The 22,455-nt window shown below is 39.9% G+C and overlaps 1 protein-coding gene across 9 annotated transcripts in view; it reads right to left on the bottom strand.

The window, feature by feature from the left end:
- Nucleotides 1-10,166: 10,166 nt before the first annotated feature.
- Nucleotides 10,167-22,455, bottom strand: part of spag9a (sperm associated antigen 9a) — a 29,050-nt gene continuing 16,761 nt past the window's right edge. For 6 of the 9 annotated variants that reach the window (XM_067615667.1, XM_067615665.1, XM_067615669.1 and 3 more), the window contains 16 exons: nt 21,923-22,084; nt 21,523-21,652; nt 20,974-21,063; nt 20,669-20,791; nt 20,341-20,527; nt 20,016-20,231; nt 19,501-19,708; nt 18,894-19,010; nt 18,494-18,574; nt 18,334-18,401; nt 18,042-18,193; nt 16,508-16,679; nt 15,928-16,041; nt 13,489-13,665; nt 12,972-13,109; nt 10,167-12,677 (listed from right to left, as the gene is read on the bottom strand). In XM_067615667.1, the coding sequence (XP_067471768.1) occupies nt 12,559-12,677; nt 12,972-13,109; nt 13,489-13,665; nt 15,928-16,041; nt 16,508-16,679; nt 18,042-18,193; nt 18,334-18,401; nt 18,494-18,574; nt 18,894-19,010; nt 19,501-19,708; nt 20,016-20,231; nt 20,341-20,527; nt 20,669-20,791; nt 20,974-21,063; nt 21,523-21,652; nt 21,923-22,084 (2,254 nt within the window). In that variant the 3' untranslated portion in view covers nt 10,167-12,558. The remainder of the gene's footprint in view (nt 12,678-12,971; nt 13,110-13,488; nt 13,666-15,927; nt 16,042-16,507; nt 16,680-18,041; nt 18,194-18,333; nt 18,402-18,493; nt 18,575-18,893; nt 19,011-19,500; nt 19,709-20,015; nt 20,232-20,340; nt 20,528-20,668; nt 20,792-20,973; nt 21,064-21,522; nt 21,653-21,922; nt 22,085-22,455) is intronic. The other 3 variants (XM_067615666.1, XM_067615672.1, XM_067615673.1) reach the window with 1 other exon arrangement.

Raw genomic sequence — 22,455 nt, 5'->3', positions numbered from 1 at the left:
TATAACAGAAAGGCAAAACAGTCTCTTAATAGTTTGTGTGGGGATCAGAAACTAAAAGGGAGTGTGTAAGGGAAAATGTGGTTGTCAGCACAGGATTGAGGTTTCTGAACCAGGAGTCTCTTAAACTCAGAGAGACAGAGAAGGGGAGATGGGCGAAGAAGCACAGAATGAGGTGATTGCAGCAATAGCAAGGTCTGGAGAAAAGTCTGAGGGCATGTGGTGAACTGGTAGAGAATGGCAGGTGTGGGGAGTAGGAAGAACAAACATGGCCAGGGAGAAGTAATGTAGAGAGCTGGGTGTGGGAGTGTGGGGCTGCGGAGACAGACTGAAGAGCAGATTGTGACAATGCAGACATAATAGTGGTATCAATCTTGTGGTATCTAACTTTGAAAATGAACAGGTGTTTCTCCCAAGATGTCAAATTATTCTTTAAAGATATAAAAGTATACTCACAATGGTACTGCTCCAACTCAAACCCCTTGAAAGTCTATTTTTTGTAAACTTGGTGTAACATTGTAAAAGTACCTCGAAACAAAAATAAAATGTAGGCTAGATTGTTTTAACTAACAGAGTTCCCGTTTAACAGCACTAACATGAACCCATGGTGTGATCCACATTAGTGTTTACATTCAAAGATCGACTTTTCTAAGTTGCACAGCTAAGTGAAAATGACAAATCGCCCCGGCACCAAAGACATGTGGCGCTCTTACAGTAAATGAATTGCAAACTCAGTCTCTCTGCTCCCATCTGTCTGCTTGTCTATCTCTGTGTCTGTCTCCCTGTCAGAGATTTATGACTCTGTCTCACCACAAGCCTGCCACTGCACCCAGAGATGCTCAGTAATCACATTATGGTGCACGACAGCAAAACTGTTGCTTATGTATGTGTGCATGTATATGTGTATATGTGTGAGTGTGTGTGTTTCTGAACAATATAAATATGCTTTTCCATCTTCATCCAATGTGCAAGAAGATAAGCACACCTTCATTTCCAATTCCATGTGTTATTTATGGAAACTGAGATGGAGCTACCTGAGACAAGTTATTTTACTAGTCTCACTTCATCTTTTTACAGCACATATTGTATGTTCAATTGCTTTTCTGATATGATCCTGTCCTTCTTTTTTTCTTTAAAACATGTAGTCAGCAAAGTTTTGCATTTCAGACAGTTTAATCGAAATAGTATCTAATGTTTCTCTCTAACAGTATAGTGGATACACTGAAGTGTGGGACTCTCTTCACTGTGTTTACTTTCTTTTCCACTTGGTCCTGAGGCATCTGATGCACAAACTGTATAATCAAGTTTACTCAGCCATCCCAGAGTTCATGCAGACTAGCAGATGTAGCTGTAGAGCTGCCTATAGCCTCCAGGTAAAGACAAACCATAATATACAGGAGGGTTTCAGAAATATTAATAAGTTAAATGGTGATAGTAGGAAACTATACTATATCACAGTATGTGATAGCAGCTGTGACTGGCTGGAGGAGGGCGAATCCAGATATGTTCACATGTGATTAAGTGCACTTTAACTGCCAAATTACATCATGTGATGACACCTCTCACAAAACATCACAATGCTATATATTAGCAGATGGCCTCAGGGTGCAACCTATACGCTTTCCAACTCATATGTATTCATATGTGACCATGAATATGTCCTGCATGGGAAATTTGGCTTGCAGCTTGGCAAAAACAGACACATCAGAGCAGACTCATCCAACAATTAAACAGATTTTTTTTAAATATATAATTTAGAAAGAATAATACACACAGAAAAAAAATAATAACAATAAGTCAAAACAAATTGGTAAAAAAATCAATGCAAGTGAAAATGAAAACAAGTTTTAAAAAAACAATAAGACAATAGGACAATAAGACAGGATCTGTCTTTTTGGTGACTAAAAAAAAGTTATATATAAGTGTCCTTTTATCTAAATGATTTAATCAATATAAGTAGTGATTTAATTAAAAATCCCTCAATTGATATGAAAATGACTCACTACACTTGATATCACTACAAGATCTGAAAAAAGACACATTTCACTATCAGAAACCTAAAAACCTTTTACACATTGCATGCATACCACAGTAAAAGAAAACATCTAAGCCTCTGAGCTGCACAGGACTCCCCCTGGAAACTAATTTCACAATCACAACATAATAACAGATAGTAGAATAATAATATATGAGGAACTGTTCTCTTCACAATTTACAAGCACTCAGTTATCTTTTTTCTGCCTTTCAGGTACCTTGACATCATAGTTACAACTAACCTCCAACAGCCAGTCCCCAGGATCGCTTATCTCACTGTGGTCTGGCAAGGACATGGATAAATTTTCTTGGGGCCGACATCATTGGCAGAAGGCTGAACACAAGGTGATTGACTGTTCTCTCCTTCAGTCAGACATCAACATGAACCTCTCTGATTACACAAACACACCACTGGGCTGCAAAAGGAAATGGAGAGTAAACCAGAATCAACATGTTACCAGAAATCATGTCTCGCTTCTTATTACTGTGATGGTTAACATGATACAGCAGCAGCAGTTAGCTCCCACATTTGCATTTTAAAAGTAAATCAGCAGCCACAAAAGCTACTGTCATGAAAGGATTCACGATAGAGGTCACATTCAAGGACAGACATTATACTGGTTGTTCTTATAAATGAACAAATTTGCATTTTAATGACTCACCTCATAACTGTGACTCATGAAATAGATCTTGTGGAAAGAATATAGACTATCTATCACATTTCATTTCTCATGTGGCGCTCAGGAACACGCACGCCATATTAAACACTTGTGAGTGATGAAATTGTGAAAAGAATGTTTAAATGATCTGTACTTGATTATATTTTAAACTGTTTTCGTGTGCTGCCTGCCTATAAATTAGAGCCCTCATTCATAGTGCAGAACTGCGTCTTTCTGCATTAATATGTTTTGAATAGCTAACAGAATTGCAGGTACTCAGTTGAGGAAATGTGTGAATAATCTCTCACTCAGACATTAAATTATATTCATCAGTGCTCAATCAGGCAGTTTAAAAAATACTGATTAATGGAGCACATGAAATAGACTTGCTTTTTGCACTTGCTTGTTGATTCTTCTGTTGTGTGTGTCTATACTGTGTACGTGACCAGTACGGGCTGACTTTGCATCCTTGTGAGTAGCAAGCTGAGGCACATACAACAAAGCAACCTTGTTATATACCATTAATTAACTGGAAAAAAATAGAAATAATGCCTATAATTCAGCAAATTTAGAAAATGCAGTGCTACATATGTTAGTCATATTAGTCAAATCACCCCTAGAGAGAGCTGATCAACCCTCCAGAGTTGAGAGCTTTAGGACCCAGGAGGATAACACTGCAGGGAGATCTAAACTAATCAGTATTAATCAGCTATGCATGACTTCAAAAAAGACCTCTCCATCTGTAAGCTGTGCAGGGCACTTACATCATACTCACACACACACACACACACACACACACACACACACACACACACACACACACACACATACAGTCCTCTTTCCATCACTTCAGAGGACATTATATTGACTTACATTCATTTCCTGGAGACTTATCCTAATCTTAACTACTTATAACCCTAAACTTACCTTAACTTTAAACCAAGTCTTCATCCTAAAATTAATGATTTATGTTAAGGGGACTTGTTTTTGCTCCCGTAAGGGGCGAGACCCCACAACATGACTGTGTAAACATATTTACGTCCCCACGACGTAAGGAATACCTGGTATATACACACACACATTTCTGTAGATAAAGGGGAAAGAGGGACTGTTCTTTTCAGTCACATTTAAAGGCAAACAGCAGCATACGTAAACAAGCACACAAACACATTTACAACAATGCAGATAACAAGGAAAGTGTGAATATATGATACATCAATCACACACACATATACACACACACACATACACACATACTGCATACAGAAAGATGCCAGCTTGTTGCAGCTTTTGATGATGGAGGAAGTCAATATTTGCCCTGGCCTCTCTCCAGGGGTCTTCAGATGAGCTTGACATGGGAGGGCCCCTGGGAAAGGTCAGCATAGCTCAGAGCCCCAGTGGGGCCACATCAGATCCAACACTGAGGGATCAAAAGCTAGGATGTAGCCCACCAGTGAGACCCTGCAGTAGGGCATCAAGGAGGACCTGAGCATGGAGAGGTGGCGAAGATGAAGGGGAAACAACAGGAAGATGAGAAGAGGGAGGGTGCAGTAGAGGAGGTTGAAAGAGAAGGGGAGGAGACGGGTGTGCAGGGGGTGGGAAGAAGTGAGCAGCCTTGCACTAGTAGGCACATTGTGAGTCACCTTTATGTCAGAGCCTTCATTATTCAGGTCCGGTTTACTACACCATGACCTTCACGTACTTCCTACTGTATATGGGCAAATTGCGTTTGACATAAGGTGAAATGAAATCATAACCCGTATCTGCTATTTCCATTCCACAGCAAATTCTCTGTTGATTTTTCAGTGAGCATTATTTGGAGTTGATGAGATAATTGTGTGTCCACTAACAGAACTGATGCAGCTTCAGTGAGGCTGTTTAAATAACCCGCAAGTGTGAAATTAACTCTGAAGCTTGCAGACTAAAGTGTCACACTGTCTTATCTCAAGCGCAGACATGTGTCTGTAGCTAATGAAGTTACACCAACTTGTGTACACTCATTCACACACAGACACTATTAGACTGTGACAGGTGATCAGATTCAGGAACTGACGGGGTGTGGTGTCAGTGGACATGCATCCCTTGAGTCAGAGAGGTTGTGTGTTTGTTTGCCGTCTGTACTTGAACAGTTTGAGCTGCATGTATAAAACAAGATGCTGAAAGCTGAAGATGCCCCAGGTTTTAGGAAGGATTATTTATTTTCTCCATTACTTTCTGTGACCTTCACATTCAGCTAATAAAAATAGCTAATTAAAAATACATTTTCTCAATAACCAAGGTTGTGTGTCATGGTAATCCAATAAATTATTGTTTAGAGCTGAAGACCTGCTCTACATCCAGGCTCTGCTCTATTAGCCTTTGTTCCGCGGTGTATTTTTGCACTGACGTTTATAGACAAGAAGCAGATACACATTTAGTTAAGAATATGAACCACATATTTCAGTATCATGGTTTAGCTTTAAAGAACAATTGCTGTAAAGGAAAAACCATTCTGAACAAGAACAAAGTCAAATAGAGGTGAACCCAAAGGAAGGGCACAACTTCAGCTCTCTATACCTAATAAATCAATATATTATTAAATCCTTAACGGGATCAGAGTAACTTATCCCATGTCTAAGCATATCAAAGTGAATTTTCTTACTGTATTGCACCAGTCTGATTGATTTCCATTGGGTTTAGGCAAATTATCTTAGGTTGGATTCATCTGTGCCTATATATAAATTAGCAAACATGGTTTCAAAACTTACGCAGCATTTAGGGATGAAAATCTCTCTTATCAGCCACTTCAGTGGTAGCAATGTCTCAGTTCTCTTGTTTACATGTGTGCAAGATTATATAAGATATAAAGCTAAATCGCAGAAGAAGAATGACTGTCAGAATGAGTACGGAGTGCCTGAAAGCCTGAAGTGCCTCTTCAGAGAGACAACCACCGTCAGCCCCATGAATCATGAAATTCAAAAAGGAAAAAGAGACTCATAAGCTCATCCAGTTGTCTGTCCACACAATAGTGTAAAAAAAAAAAAAAGTGACAGGGAGAAAGAGAGAGGAGGACAGCGATAACAGCAGCATGTCTACGTCATCGTTGAAAGAGTAACCAGACCCTTGGGGCTGAGGGGATAAATAAAGGAGCGAGGAGCGTGGGTAATATTACCCACGTCTCCCTGCTGCTTGTGGCCTTGCCGCCTGTCATGCTCTGCTGGGCAGTGATGTCACTCAGACTGCAGAGAAGCTGGCTCGCCCCCAGCCCCTCGCCAACATATGAAAACACACAAAGAGTATGTACAGAACTGCACGCACCCACGTACTGCCGATGCTTAATTATTAAACAAACAGCATCCTAATACACACACAAACACGTGCACGTGATTCCTCATCAATATCCATCTGGTCAATAATTCACAGTGCACTGTCACAACAACTGCCTTTCACATACACTGGATAACATGAGGTAACCTATGATTACTGCTCCAGATATATGTTTTTCTTATTTTTATGCATCTTTAGTTGCACTGTCATCCACTTAGTTCTAACATTTAAGGTCCCACATACAAAAAGATAAACAGGGCAGAAGGGCAGATAGATAAAGATTCAGGTTTCCTCCCATTCCACAAACAAGGTTAAACCACACAGAAACACAATACTTCAAAAACACTCCCTAAATATAGCAAGGGAGGGGAGAGAGAGAGAGAGAGGATGAGGATCCGACTGATTTGCAGCCATATATAACCTCCGCCTCACTGCTAGCCTGCACATGGTGTCACACTAAACTGTGTCCCTGCTTTCAACCCCAGTTCAGTCCCCTCAGCACTTTAGTCATTTGCTATAAATAGTCATACACACACAGACTACAGCCACCAGGCCATATTGTCTATCTACTTTAGAAAACTCTTTTTATTTTTTTAGCCAAAAGGATTTCAGCTGTTATGAGGCCTCACCTGCAGGCATGTCATTCGTTCATGGTGAGCACAGCGTGCTCTAAGTACGCCACAATGCTTTGCTGTATTGGCTCAGAAAATGCTTAGCCCAGCCCATCACAATGAAATACTGCGTACCTCCATGGGAGGCCAAGGGCACTCTCACCAGAACTGAGGGAGGCTTTTAAATCACATGTGATCATATAGCAGGTGCACACACTCATAAACACACGCATGGAGCTCAAATAGACAGGCACAGACAGAGGCACATACTGTATCAACACACAAAATTTATAATATTCTGTGTGTAAGATTGTGTGCGCTTCTCTTCTAACGACAACCATGTCACTATAATAACAGTTCCAGACACTGTGGATATCATATTTGAGTTAGTAGCCATTTGGTTAATTTCTTGGTGACTGAATCCTTTTTTGTCATAATTCCTGATGAATTTCATTTGAAATTCACTTTGAGGAAAAGCCCTGTAAATTTCTATTCCCTCTCTGCCAATTTTCTCTCTGCTTATTAAAGACTTTTATTGCCTAATATAATGTCCTGGATTAAAAAGCTCCACTATGTTGGTGGTACAATAATGTGACTGTGTGGTACCGAACCTGCTGTATCCACTACAAACAGCAGAGGGAGGAGAAAAGGCCTCTACTGTGTTCAGATATTGTATGAATGGGAATGACTGCATACTGTGTAATTGTGTATGTGTTCCTATGTGCACACCAACAAGCAACTGTATGTGTATTTAGTACTTTTCTCATTTTGGTGAGTTGGGTACATTTCCCGACTTTTTAATCATCCTTTGAAATTTTGGAAGATAAGATTAATCATGTTGGTTTTTAATGGGAGAAATTCTCCTGCATATAGAGCAAGTGATTTTCCATTTCTGGCAGCAGTATCAGGTGTTGTTTGGAATGGAAAGAAGGAGATCCTGTTGTTAAAATGACAAAATGAGTCATGATGGCTTGACAGCCAAAAAAAGGAGCAGTACCATTAGGTGCTCAAACACAAAACAAGGCAGATGTCAGAGGTCTGATTTGGAAGTATTGACTACTAAAATAGTTGAGTGTTTGTACTGTATCTTCTCATTCTATACATGGCCTGCAGAGAGCATCATTGGATTCAGAGAATTAGGGGAAAAAAATACAAAAAAATAACCCCCCACTCACTAAAGCATGCTGATGCAGACACACATGCAAACCCACACACACACACACACACCTCTCCTCTTGTTTACCAAGCCTATTAGCTGAACTACTTGCAGGGGGAATCTTGATAGTAGCAGATGCATCTCTTCCTCTCCCTCCTCACCACTGCCATATTTTTCACTCAAGCGTCATCTGGTGAGCCTATCTCTCTGTAGACCCCCCCCCCCCCCCCCCCCCCCACCCCCTGTTTTTCTAGACTTCTTACTTCTTGGATTTCTCACCTTGCTTTGCACTCATCCAGCCCCCTTCGCTACAAGCCAAGAATCACTACTACTTTACCGCTATGCTGACACACCACAGGCGTCCCTGAAAGAATTGCATCTATTTAATCTACTATCGCACAAACTTCACCCCCTTATGAATAAGCGTTCATAATGATGCGTTTCATAAGGGTACAATATTATGAAGCTTCACCCAAGGTGCTATGAATGTGTTTGCTGTTGTTTTCTTCATTTCCTTCCACTGAAACTGCTCTGCCCTTGTTTTTCTTCACTGAAGGTCTTGTCCTTAATCTCGCTGTGTGATCACACTATTGATTTGGCAGCCTGTGTTGCATGTCATTGCCGTGTATTGGGCTGAGACAAGCACAGGTGTCGACTTTCACATCACATAGCACAATAACAACAAAAAAAAGGATCAACAACAAAGAAACACCATCAAGGAAGAACACATAAAGGGACGTGTTAGCTTTTAGTGACAAATGTATTTTCTGTGATCACTGATAACTAACAGAGAACAAATGACAAGCAAAAGATTTTGACCTTTGACGGGGGATTGACTTTCAAGGAAGGTCGGAGAGACACAGAGAAGGCAGCTGGGGATGTTATGTAACAGCCTCCACATATTTGGGCCTATGGGGCTTATTTTACTGTCATCTATGACCAAGACAGGCTCGATGATCAACGACGAGCCAAGTGAGCACAACATGGCAACCTAAATCTCCCGCTCTAGTGGTCAGAGTTGAAATCCTTGCTCCATCTTTAGTTTAGTTGAGTATTACATAATGTTAAATCACTGGACTTACACAACTTACACACTTATTTCCCTCTTTCTCTTTTTTGTGCCTTATGAGCCTTCATACTGATGAGACAAAGTCTTGGCATGTGTATATGCAGATGTATGCACCATCATGACAAACACATGACTACTGAAAACATAATTTTGACAGTTTGGACAGCATTTTTCATTCTTTGTCATTATAAAATGAACTACAGTCAAAAACCCACTGTGTCACAGGTGCGGAACAGTTATAATACAGTATTTCTTTAGTCATAATCTGTAACTGATCTAATGGAGGTACTTCTTCCCTCCGTCCCCAACAGCTCTGACACAGGAAGTTGGGATCAGTTCTTCTTTTGCAGCATCCCAGCTGTAATACAGCACAAACCTGGCATGTTACTCAGAATCCCTCAGAATCCCCTGTCTGGTCTACAACACACTCTGTGACGTCAGAAACCTCAGTGTTTATGTGTGTGTGTGCAGGCCTTGCTGTCAACCCCCGCATGGCTTAAGAGGAGGAGGGGTGGGTGAGGTAGGATGGAGGGATGGAGAAAGAAGGGGGCGGGAGGTGGGCTTTACGCTGTGATGTAATTTCATGGAAATGGTTTTGTGCTGCATCCTACAGAAGCTTTGGACAGCCCAGCCACCTACTGGCTGAGGATGAGACAGCATGAAGACAGCATAAATATAATTCTGACTGGAAAAGTGACATTTGGCAGTCTTTCCTCACCCACTCAGATATGATTTGAATATATCAATCAGATAAACAGTTTTTTTCATCACACTAATTCTTCAGTTGTTTAGCATAATAAATTTACATACATTCAGCTTGGTTTTCAATGAACCCTTTGACGCGTATTTCAGTATTTTCTTTCATATGAAGCAAAATGCGTCATGTCTTTTGATACCAGAAATGCAAATCACACACATGAATATGACCACAGTGGAACTGAGAGGATATAATTGAACCCATTTTAAAAAATAAACAAAGAGCACCATCTGGTGGTAATATGGGTCACTTGACGGAGACAGTTGTTTTATATGATGTAGGTATTAAAATGTCACTCATTAATTAAAAAACGAATTATCTTCAATTCTAAACTGGGTATTTGTCATTTGACGTTCTTTATGGATGCTGCAAGTATTGGGATAGAGTTTAGCAACTGCCTCGTAGAAACATTTCTGCAGACAAGCACATGGGACATAAACTGACTTATGCATGAGTTATAGTTCAGAGGGGATGCAGTGGAGAAATAAAGGGGTTCATTTTTTCCACTTTCCTAAATTAAATCATAATTACATGCACTCATTAATTTACCAACAATGAAACACAGGACATCAGCGAGTTCTCCATGAAACTGAGTTTAATAGATTGTTAAAAATAAGGCTATGATGCTGTTTTAGCAAACATTGACCAGGAGGAACAACCGTTGTGGCGTCCAGAGAAGTCCGGTACAACGGGTAAATGTGACCATTCTCTGGGGTATTACAGATGGACATAACAGTGAGCACACATACACTGCACATTTGCAATATCAAACACACACGGACAAATGTGTCTCGCGTTCAGACTCCTACGTGTACATGTGTACCGTACACACACACACACACACACACACACACATACACACACACATAGACATCCACCCCACCCAAAACGGTGGCAATAAAACAGATTTAGCCGATAACATAGCAGTGTTCTCTTAAAAAAAACATGCATAGCTTAGTACATGAATGTGTTGTTCGAAAACCAGGTTATTGTTTACACACTTTGATCTTATGGTTTGTCAAAAAATTTCCAACATGATCACATTGCTATATTTTTTTTTTTTTTTTTTTAACCATTTAATTTAACCATTATTAACAATCATGTAAACTCATTGGACTATCTTGCTCACAATAGCCTCCTTTTATATTTTGCTTATGTAGAAAGTTACATTCTGAACCAAGATAGGCTCGATAACAAAGGAAATAAATACTGGAATGGCAAAAACACAATATAAAGTTATTATTGTGAATGATGGAAAAAAGTGGACTGAAGACCAATCTTGGCCCAACATAAAAACAAACTATAACACCTGCTTAATATTGGTATTCTGCTTTCATGTTACATCAAAATTCTCATTACTTAATAAAAGTGTCTCACAGATGGATACAAAACAGCAACAACAAAAAATAATGACAATAATTGCCTTCCAGGTCTCCAAATGCATTTGTCACAATAAAACAAGGAATGATGAAGCAATCAGGAGACTCTCTTTAGTGCTATGTGCATGTCCATTAGAAGGTGCCACGCAAAAATGTTATTGTCAGTCAAATTCCCTCATTCAAGATTATTTCCCAAGAGGACACCCTAAAAATATACATGTATACGCTTCAAATTATTAGACTCACAAGACTATTTAAAGTTGGAAAATATGAAAATAATGAAATTCAGTTTCACGGTGCTTCTACTTTCGTCCTTTGGTTACTGGGGTGACGCCTTGCAAGAATTTTTTTTTTTTTTTTAAACATATTGTTCCCTTCATACAATTGGCACACAGTACAGTAGTGTAGTTTACATTACCATGGGTGTTTTTCCAAACCTCAAGCGACTAACATCTAACATTTTAAAGTGCCAATGAGCTGAAGCAAACAGGAAGCACCAAGCTGGTGGCACAGGCAGATTCTCCTCACACAGCAGACTAGGGTTTAGCTTTTAAAATGGCCGAGCAGGCACACACACACTTGGACGATAATACAGGATTCCCTCATGCAGGCTAATGCTAACCTACAGTACGCTGGTTCTTCTATTAACAGGAAACACCGAAGTATCCAAACTGCCTAGACATTATTGATATCACAAAACTTAAACCTGTGGAAAAATAGGGCTGGGTATCAATCAAAAAATGTATACACCCTCTATAACAGTGTTTTATTCTACAACTTCTGCTGAATAAAAGCACATTTAGTGATGAAACATTATGTTTTTTGTGTATACTACCACTTGTATGTGCAGGCTGATTTTCTAAGTCAATCACTCTCATCAGACAATACAGTATAGCAAATAGCCTCATATTGCAGGTGATAATTCAACCTTTTGAAATGTCTTATGCCTTTTGCCATGTAGTTATCATGTTTTGACACCCAGCCCTAATGGTAAAGATGATAAAAATGCTCAACACAGGAAAGATGTCCGTGAAAGCATACACACACACCTCATGCTCACACACGTACAGACATGTGGTATACAAATGTAAAAGTCTTACGTGTATAATATAAAATATACTTCAGTTCAAATGAAAACTTGCTTCCTGTTCCCTTTTTAATGACTGCAAAAATGCTTCAAGCACTTTTCCCTTTATATCGATCACATCTAAACTCTTTTTTTTTTTTTTTTTTTTTTTAACATTTGTGGAACAAAAACACGTCCGTACTTTACCTGATCAAATTGCCCACACCTTTATGTGTGTTCACTTGGCCCTTTTCCTGTGTGCAACAGCTTTTCCAACATGAAACCCAGCAGAAGGGAACACTTGGATCTTGGACGTATTCTTAAAGTTAACATAAACCTCAACTTACCAATTTTAAATTCATAAAGAATAAACTGTACAAAACATGGACTAAAAATAACTGTTTTTTTTACAAAGTAGTCAACTACTCAGGCATTAAGAACAATCAGTTATATCAAATTAAAAACTTAGAGAAGGACATGCGGGGGTTGGTGGGCGGCCCTGGCGGTGACAGTCTGTGATTTTCTCAATCATGGGAGGTTGTGACCTGCCAGACGATGAGGTGGCTCCGCTCAGCCTTGGTAGGTGCTGACGGCTCGCCGGCTGTCTGCTCTGATAAACCGTCCAACTCACCGCCTTCATCACCTGAGGAGGAAGACGATTAGTCAACAGGTCACAGTTTTAATAGTCAGAGGTACAGTGTATATATTAGCTACATAAATGCAGCCGTTAATATTTTGCTTCTACTAAAAGGAATATTATGTGTTTGCTCCACCTCAGTGAAAACATTTGCACTACATCTGTGCTTTGTATTACACCAGTTATTCTATTGTAATTCTATAGCAGACTTTCATGTGGGTGTTTTAATGAGATATTCTGTTTTTAAATGCTGTATACAGTATACCAACGTGTGCGCACATATACACGTGGCATGCTCACCCATTCTGAAGTCAATATAACCTTCTCCTCCACTCATGACCAGGTATGTTTTGGGTTCAGAGGTCGCTGTGTCAGAGGATTCAGATGCAGGATCATCAGAGCCTGAATCAGCACTACCTGGTGGAGGCATTGCCTGACCTGTGAAGAAAAATCAAATAACAAGTCAAAAACTTTTTTAGTTTACAGTATTGAGAAAGCGAGAAAAAACAACTTTTAGTAGCTATAATTAGGAGGCAGTTGCCATTTTTATTTGATGATTGACTTAAAAAGTGGACTTCTGTCAAATGACTATTATTGACATTCACAAAATGGACCATAATTAAGATGCAAAGAAAAGAAATAGAAACGATGGTAATGCAAATCTGTTAATGTCTTCTCAGATGAAAAATAATGTCAAGTAATGACATATATAAAGTAATCTGGCCCATAGAAGTAGCTGGCATTTTTAATTGATTAATGGGTTTTGCAGTCTATTCATTTTTCAGCATTCATCACTGTTTCTGCTCTTATTGCTTACCTGGCACGGTGACAAAAAACTTGACAGCATCTCGATGTCCATGGAAACACAGCTGGGCGTGGGCCATGGAGCAGTATGGCACAAAGCTGCCTGGCATGGCACAGTCCACACTGTCTTCACTGTAAACCCGTACAGCACTGCCGGGACGATTTGGCACTATTCCTGTTGTCTTGTTGGCTGCAGAAAAAGAAAGTACTATTAATGCTAGAACAAGTGAGGTCAATGCGTAAATGATCTTGTTTTCAGACAAAAACATCCAATTTTATTTGTGCATTTTACTGTGCTGTATTAAAGCAGGGAAGGCAAAGGCTTATCAGGAAAATGATCAATAAACAAGCACATGAAAGAATAAGAAATGAGAAACAAAATAAGAACCATACAAAAAAAGATGAAGTGGTCAAACAGGACAATGGTAAAGACAAGAGGTAAGGTCATTGGGGCTCAAGAGGTAGAGCAGGTAATCCACTAATCAGAAGATCGGCGGTTTGATTCCTGGTTCCTACAGTCCACATGTCAAAGTGTCCTTGGGCAAAGGGCAAGATACTGAACGCCAGATTGCTCCCGATGGCTGTGCCATCAGTGTGTGAATTTGTTTGTGAATGATTAGATCCTCCTGATGAGCAGGTTGGCACCTTGCATGGCAGCCCCTGCCATCACCATATGAATTGTTGTGTGAATGGGTGAATGTGTCTTGTAGCGTAAAAGCGCTTTGAGTGGTCCGAAGACTAGAAGGTGCTAAATATGGTGCATTCAGAAAGTATTCAGACCCATGCACTTTTTTCACATTTTGTTATGTTGCAGCCTCATGCTAAAATCGTTTAAATCATTTTTTCCCCTCATCAATCTACACTAAATACCCCATAATGACAAAGTGAAGACAGAATTTTAGAATTTTTTTACAAATTTATTAAAAAGGAAAAACTGAAATATTATATTGACATAATATTATATTGACATAAGTATTCAGACCCTTTACTCAATACTTAGATGAAGCACCTTTGGCAGCAGTTACAGCCTTGAGTTACATTGGTTAACTCAGGTAAAGGCGTGGACTGCCTGTCCACCTCAGGGTGTAATTATCAGTCTTTACAGCTTGCGCACCTGTGTCTTTGACTGAGGAGAGGCTTCTGTCTAACCACTCTGCCATAAAGCCCAGATTGGTGGAGTGTCGCAGTGATGGTTGTCCTTCTGGAGCTCAGCCAGAGTGACCATTGGCTTCTTGGTCATCTCTCTTACCAAGGCCCTTCTCTCCCGATTGCTCTGTTTGGCTGGCCTGGCCAGCTCTAGGAAGAGTCCTGGTTGTTCCAAACTTCTTCCATTTAAGAATTATGGAGGCCACTGTGCTCTTGGGAACCTTCAATGCAGCAGAAATGTTTTGGTAGCCTTCCCCAAATCTGTCCTTCAACACAACCCTGTCTCTGAGCTCTGCAGGCAGTTCCTTTGACCTCATGGCTTGGTTTTTGCTCTGATATGCATTGTCAGCTGTGAGAACTTTTATAGACAAGTGTGTTCCTTTCCAAATCATGTCCAATCAATTGAATTTACCGCAGGTGGACCCCAATCAAGCTATAGAAACATCTCCAAGATGATCAGGAGAAATGGAAGGCACCTGAACTAAATTTAAAGGATCACAGCAAAGGGTCTGAATACTTATGTCAATGTGATATTTTAGTTTTTCCTTTAAAATCAATTTCCAAATATTCCTAAAATTGTATTTTCGCTTTGTCATTATGGGGTACTGAGTGTAGACTGATGAGGGAAAAAATGAATTTATAAGATTTTAGCATAAGGCTACAACATAACACAATGTGAAAAAAGTGAAGGGGTCTGAATACTGCAGTCCATTTACGATTTACTATTGGTGAGGCCATCAAATCTCAGTCTTTGACAACAATGTGTTAATGGATTACTGAGGCACACACATTCATATAGACACAAATTTACATAATAGAGTGTGAAACTGAATCCCAATCCAGAAAACTAGAGAGTTTATGAGCAGAGATGGCCTGCAGGCAAAGTCTCTCAGACAGCACAGAGCAGTCTGTGGGTTCATGACAGTCTGACAGCAGCTGAGCATGTTTGCCCTCATTGTTTTTGAATAAACATGCAAAAAGAGAGCTCTGTGCCTCTGACCAGCGAGTGAGGCCCGTAGTGGAGAAACCAGAGGTTAAAGAAAAAGAGGACCTAGCTCGGCAACAATTTCTCCCATATTCATACTCCATAACAAGAGGAGTTCAAGACAGAAAACAAGTGCAATAGAAAACTACATAAAAAAAGAGAACAAAGGGAAAAGGAAGAAGATGGGGACAAGACATGCAATGACAAACAAACAAACTTTCAGAAGATCCAGAATTTGTACTGTAAACAAAAGTGAACATTTAGCAGATCGCTGCATGGGGTAAATCTGAGTGGGCTGTTGATGCTGTGCACATACGATACCTTCAGACAGTGGGATGGAAATTATGACACCGTTTCCTGTCCCCACCCACAGTCGGCTGCAGGACACCACCAGAGCTGTGATTCTCACAAATGAGAAGCCCAGTTTACCCGTACCTGCAACACACGCAAAGAAGAGATTTGTTTGCTGTTTCAATCTATATTCAAAAAATCTTCAGTATCTACCTAAAATATACAGTTGATGGTAATTCCTTACTCGTACACTCTCAATATTAAAACAAAAATAAGACCAGTTCTTTAGATCCAGGAGATCATGGGCAAAATGTCAGTTTTATCACTGTGTGGCATATGGTCAACATTGTCCATGGTAAAAATTATAGCTACATGTAGTCAATTTAATTTGTCTTTTTGGACTTAAATCAAATTCTTGACATTAAAGCCAAAATTATAAATGTTCAGTAAACCTACCGAACTGGTAATATGACTTTAAATGATCACACATACAAATTTAATTATTTTTAAATAGTTAACTTTCATATAGTAACTTTAGAGGAAAACTGTGGTTTGGTTAGTTGAAAGGATTTCTGTGAGTAAGTTGGTAAGCAGTGACCAGTAGCCATACCCAGCATCTTGCTGACGTAGGGCTCAATGTCCACATCCTGGAGGTGCTGGTAGGTGTGGGCATGAAACAAACGCAGGGTTGAATCCAGTCGGATAGACACCCAGATACCATCTCCAACCCAGGCCAGCTGCCGGACTTGGCTCTCCTTGCGAGGATGAGCATCAAACGACTTCTGCTCAGGTATGACAGGTAGAGATGATGTAATGTAACAATTTTGTGGAAATCACCGTGAGACATGTTTTTACTTAAGGAATATTTTGCTAATTTGGGCTTATTTACTTTACTGAACCGGTGAACAGGTTTGAATCCTACTTATAGGACTACTTTGTGTCTATAGGTAATTACACATCTGAGCGGACAAAAATTACATGCGGAGTTCCCCAAGGCTCCATTCTGGGGCCTCTTCTGTTCAACATCTACATGCTCCCACTGGCTCAGATTATGGAAAACAACAAAATATGTTACCACAGTTATGCAGATGACTCACAAATTTACATAACCATATCACCAGGGCACTATGGTCCAATACAAGCACTAAGTAAGTGCACTGAACAAATCAACAATTGAATGTGCCAGAATTTTCTTCAATTTAACAAAGATAAAACTGAAGTAATTTTTTTTGGAGTCAAGGAAGAACAATTAGAGGTCAGCACTCTGCTTCAATTGATAATGTTAAAAACCACAAACCAAGCCAGAAATCTTGGTGTAGATAAGGACTCAGACCTGAATTTCAACAGCAACATTAAGACAATTACAAAGTCAGCCAACTATTACCTGAAGAATATATCAAGAATTAAAGTACTTATGTCTCAGCAGGATTTGGAAAAACTTGTCCATATATTTATCTTCATTGGACCCAACTACTGTAACGCTGTCTTTACAAGTCTGCCTAAAAAAAAAAAATCGATCAGACAGCTGCAGCTGATTCAGAACGGGTTTAGGGCCAAAATACATTTCTGCTCTGCTGCTACATTATGAACCATCCAGACCTCTCAGGTCATCTGGGACAGGCGTAAAAACTAAACATGGAGAAGCAGCATTCAGTTTTTATGCTCCACATATCTGGAACAAACTCCCAGAAAACTGCAGGTCTGCTGCAACGCTCAGTTCTTTTAAATCAGAGCTGAAGACTTTTCTGTTTGCCACTGCTTTTAATTTAACCAAATTTAAGGGTTAATATCTTACATTGCACTGTAACTTTTATCCTGTTTTATCTGTCTTATTCTGTTTTAGCTTCTTTTTTATTTCCAAATTTAACACTTTTTAAAAATTATATTTAAATGTCTCTTTACATTGTCTTGTGTTGCTTTTATATTCTGTCTTGATGCCTTTTATGCTCTATGTAAAGTACTTAGAATTTCCTTGTTGAAATGAGCTACACAAATAAACTTGCCTTGCCTTGCCTTGACCTGCGATAAAGGTTAACTATTACTTTAACAAAATTATAAGACTATCAGGTTACACAAGTTGTGGGTGACTGGAAAATAACTCCTATAAGTGACAGAATACTTATTGACTGTAGTGGCAGTTGTACCTCTATCCTCATGGCCTTGGGCTGGATTATGTAGATCTTGTTCCTGTATCCGCACCACACTTTGTCGTGGACCACTGTCATACAGCGGATAGAGTGGTGGGGCCGGCCCAGATCCAACAGGTGGTAGTTGGTTAGATCCCACTGACCATCTGCTTGGGAGAAACACAGAGACTTGAGAGCCAAGGTCTTTGTGGCATAAAATGGTCATCAGAGGTTTTGGCAAAACGGTTCCAACAGTATAAATATAGTCAGATATGTTGTTGAAAATGTACAGGAAAAGCTACAGACTTACCAATGCCTCTGTGGAAAATTGCTAAAGTCCCATCTGCCAATGCTACCAGGACTCTCCCTTTAACATGCCTGTAAAAAGATGAAGACGCTTTTTTACACCTTTTTTCCTGTAAGTAAAAAAGTATGTTAGGTGTGTGTGTCACAAGCAACTTTGTACTCACACTATGCTGAGGATGGAGTCTTTCAATTTGATGGCATGGAGACACTTCCTCCATCGAGCTACAGACGAGTGGACATACAGACTTAAGAGGGAGACACAGAGAGATGAAGAAAGGCCGATCAGAGTACAATACTGGCTTAAGAAGAGTAGATTTCCAACTAAAAGTTGTGTGATAAAATAATTTGACAAATAACAGAACCATAACTGGCTTAAATCAGGCTTGATTCTATAAACACCTTCCTGTTTTTCAAAATGTAAGAACAATTTTATCAATAAAGTTAAACTTCCATTCTTTGTCTGAGTCCTTTGGCAAGGAAAATGTGGAATTTGTTGTGTTAGTGCTGCCCCTTATATTTCTTGCTGTACTTATAGCACCCTCTAGTGACTGTTGTCCTGCTCACCATCCATTCTGAGCTCCCAGCCACATGGTGGGGAGGGCGCTACTCATCCTCAGGAGTTCTCCCTCTGACGGGTCTGAGTCTTCCGGTAAGGAGGTCACACCATCCGGCCCAGAGCCCCTGGGTTGCAGAGGGCAGAAGATCATGTACACTTCATAGTAAAACTAAAAAACTTGTGACACATGGACACATATACATGTATATATTAATGACACCAAGGTTGTTCTTGTTAACATTTACTTTGTAAGCTAAATATCCTGAGGGTTATACTTTGTAATGCCAACCAGGGGAAGAATGTTAGACTGAAAATTTGATTTGAAATATATAAATTTAGTCTTCACACTATTTCTTTGGCATAGGCACATCAGCTCCTTTGAGAGAGCAAAATAATAAATAAAGCTGGCATGTTGAAAAAGTACTGAAGATGTGATACGTCTGACAGCAAAAGGCCAGTTGAACATTACTTATTGTGGCAAATTTTTGTGTTTCTACTGTAGAATTGTTGAAATCAAGATGGAAGTTTTCAGTAAAGGCTGTTAATGCTTTCAACATATCTTAGTGTTTACACTCCACAATGGCAGAAATTATAATCTAGAACATGGTTCCCCACCTATGTGTGTCAACAGGAGAAGAATCAGTGGGCCCCACTCCTAGTGGGTCGGTGAACACATGCTCTGTGTATATTCCTGGCTGGTTTTGATCTGCTCCCTGGTCCTCTCCCTCTGCGCCCACACCAGCATTGGCCTCCGTTGCTTCTGTTGCCTCTTCCGCTGTAGGAACCCCATCCTCTGCTGGACTGGTCTCTCTGGACAGCTCAACTATGGGTATTGTGGGTTGATCCGAGAGAAAATTCATAATAAATTTAAGGTTAGGTTAGGGATTTCAGCACCAAGGAATGTAACTGTTTTTGCAAGGAAAAGGGTGGATTGCCCCTGATACTTGGGTTGGGAAGTTCTTGTTCATGAGTGTAAGATGAAGCACATAGTGATGAAATAGTGATACCTGCAGATGGATGGATGGATTATCAGTAGAAAATCCATTTATTTTATTAGCAAAATTGTTTTTCACAGATGAGAAACAATTAAGGAAATACTCTATCAAAACATATTTCCAGCAGAGAAATACCTGAGCCAGAGATGGCACTGTGCTCAGCCGGCTGGTCAGTGACACCTGTGCTGGCTGTCTGGGGGATAGCAGTGGTCCCCTCTGTTGCCATGGCACCATCACTGCCTGTTGAGCCCACGCTGGCCACACTGCCAGCCAGTGACACCCTGTCACCTTGACTAGCCTCCAAGTCTTGGGGTACCTCCTCACCCGCTGGATAATCAGTCTCCAACGCACCTGAAAATTGACATTAACAACCTTACAGTCCAAATTCAGTTATAGATGACAAAGAGAGAAATCAAACGCTCCACCCCACACAAATAAACAATGTGATCACTCAACCTACCGGGAACACTGGCAATACAGACAACGTGGGTGTTGCAGGCATAGAAGCTGTCAAGCAGGTCAGAGGGTTGACTGGCGTCCAGCACCATAACCTTGGTAGAGGAGTGGGTGCTGGTGCACACCCACACCCTACTGGATATCTCATCCTGAAGGATCAGCTCCTTCTCCTGCTCCCCTTTCTCCTGATCCTGAAAATCAGCCAAAGTCTTGACAGAATTCAAACCAAAGTTTGAAGCACTTTCTGAACTTACTGGACCTACAGACAGCAACTAATTTTTAAACATAAAAAACACTATAAGATACCACAGCTTCTTCCTTAAATGACTCACTCTAACTTTATTATCTTGCTCCAACTGGTCCAGGCTACTCTGAGAACCCTTCGTCTGCTTAGCGAGCTCTGATGTGGGTAATGTCCTCCCACCGGACAGGTTAACCCCTGCAGCACACCACAGCTGGGAAACAGAGAAGGAACAAATTAAACATATTACAATGGGATTATATCCACTAATGTGATACACTTCGATTAATCATCAGTGTAAAATAATATTGTGCCACAGAAATATCAAATGGATATGTACAAAAAGGCACACAGTATGTTCTGTGTATGTACGTGTTATCTAGTTTACTTATGTACCTTCATAGAAGCATCTTTCTGATCCAGAGGTCTCAAGTATACCGGTACAGGCAAATTCATTTTGTTCTCTACCTGGCCACCGTTTGCCACCTGTCAGGGTCAAATTTCAAAACATATTTGATCAAAATATGGACAATAATGTGAGAGCACTGAACAGTATTTGTTTAGATGGCTGTTAAATTTAGACAAAAAGGCAACATAAACAAAACTGCTTAAAGCCAACATCTCTCTGAACTGTCCACATAGGCACAGCAGAAAGACAGCACAGCTACATTCATAAGTAAATGAAATGAAAACAAATGGACAACTCCAACTAAAAATTTATCGTGTTGATTTTATGTTATCTGTACTTCGATATACACAATTGGCAAATCTCACAGGACCAAGCTCCATCTAGTGGACAATTTAAATAAATATGTTTCCTTTAAAACAGTGGGGAAAAGTAAAATGCTCCAACTTTAAACTGACAGTCTTGATCATTAACATTAAAAAACAGCCATATTTACTCTTACAGTAATAGATTTGTATTTAAACCTCTTCCTTTCCCACCTTGTATTTACTAGGCAGGCTCCAGCCATGTGCAGTGACTCGTCCATCCTCCTTCTGCATGTGGGCCTTCACCTGTCTGTACTGGGCTCTCTTCTGTTCTTTACGTGATGGCGAACTGCACTGGTCTTTTCTGCAAGAAGAGCAATAGAGAGAAATTGGATCAGCTAACATACATTATGTACATGAATATTATAACAGGCTATTAGGTGAATGAACTTTGGAATGATGACCAAACTCAAAAGGTACTGCAATGACACAGAAGTCAAATTATTAAATTATAATCATCAAATGTAACTTTATTTTTAACTTTTTGGATTTGTATCAATTCAACACATTTCTGTACCTTTTTCGGAATTTCTCTAAACATTGTCCAACTTAATAACTTGACTGCAGTACTCACTCTTCATTGAGGAAGTCGAAGGTCTTGGACTTCTCTGTGGGGAACTGGGAGAAGGTGCTACTCCTCTTCACCAGGCTGCCCGGGTTGGATTTTACATTGGACTGGGGCTCCATCTTCTTTATAGCAGGGGCACTGGAGGAGGAGCTAAACAGTCTGCTGAAGCTGCAGGTGGCGAAGTTACAGAGAGCCAAGAGGGACACAGAGCCAACAAGAGTGCAGGGAAAAAGCAAGGTAGGGGTCAACCAAGGATCACCAACTACCACCGACATTTACTGCACAGTAATGTAAAGCATGCTGGGAGTTGTGGAATAGCTGAGCGTTACCTATAACATCTTACAAGAACTGGGTATTGAACATTAAAATTTTTTCTCCAGAAATCTCCAGAGATTTCTATGTTGTCATTTCCCATAATATACTAGGTATTGCATTACTTGTTAACTTGTTTTTTTTAAAGTCTACTCAAGTAGACTTAATAAAACAAAGATAACACATCTACTATATTCTGTTAAAAATGTCTTACAGTAAAACTGACA

Source organism: Thunnus thynnus, chromosome 17 (genome assembly GCF_963924715.1).
Source record: "Thunnus thynnus chromosome 17, fThuThy2.1, whole genome shotgun sequence".
Taxonomy (NCBI): Eukaryota; Metazoa; Chordata; class Actinopteri; order Scombriformes; family Scombridae; genus Thunnus; species Thunnus thynnus.
Note: the sequence above shows the minus strand (reverse complement) of the source record. Positions and strands in the feature narration are given on the sequence as shown.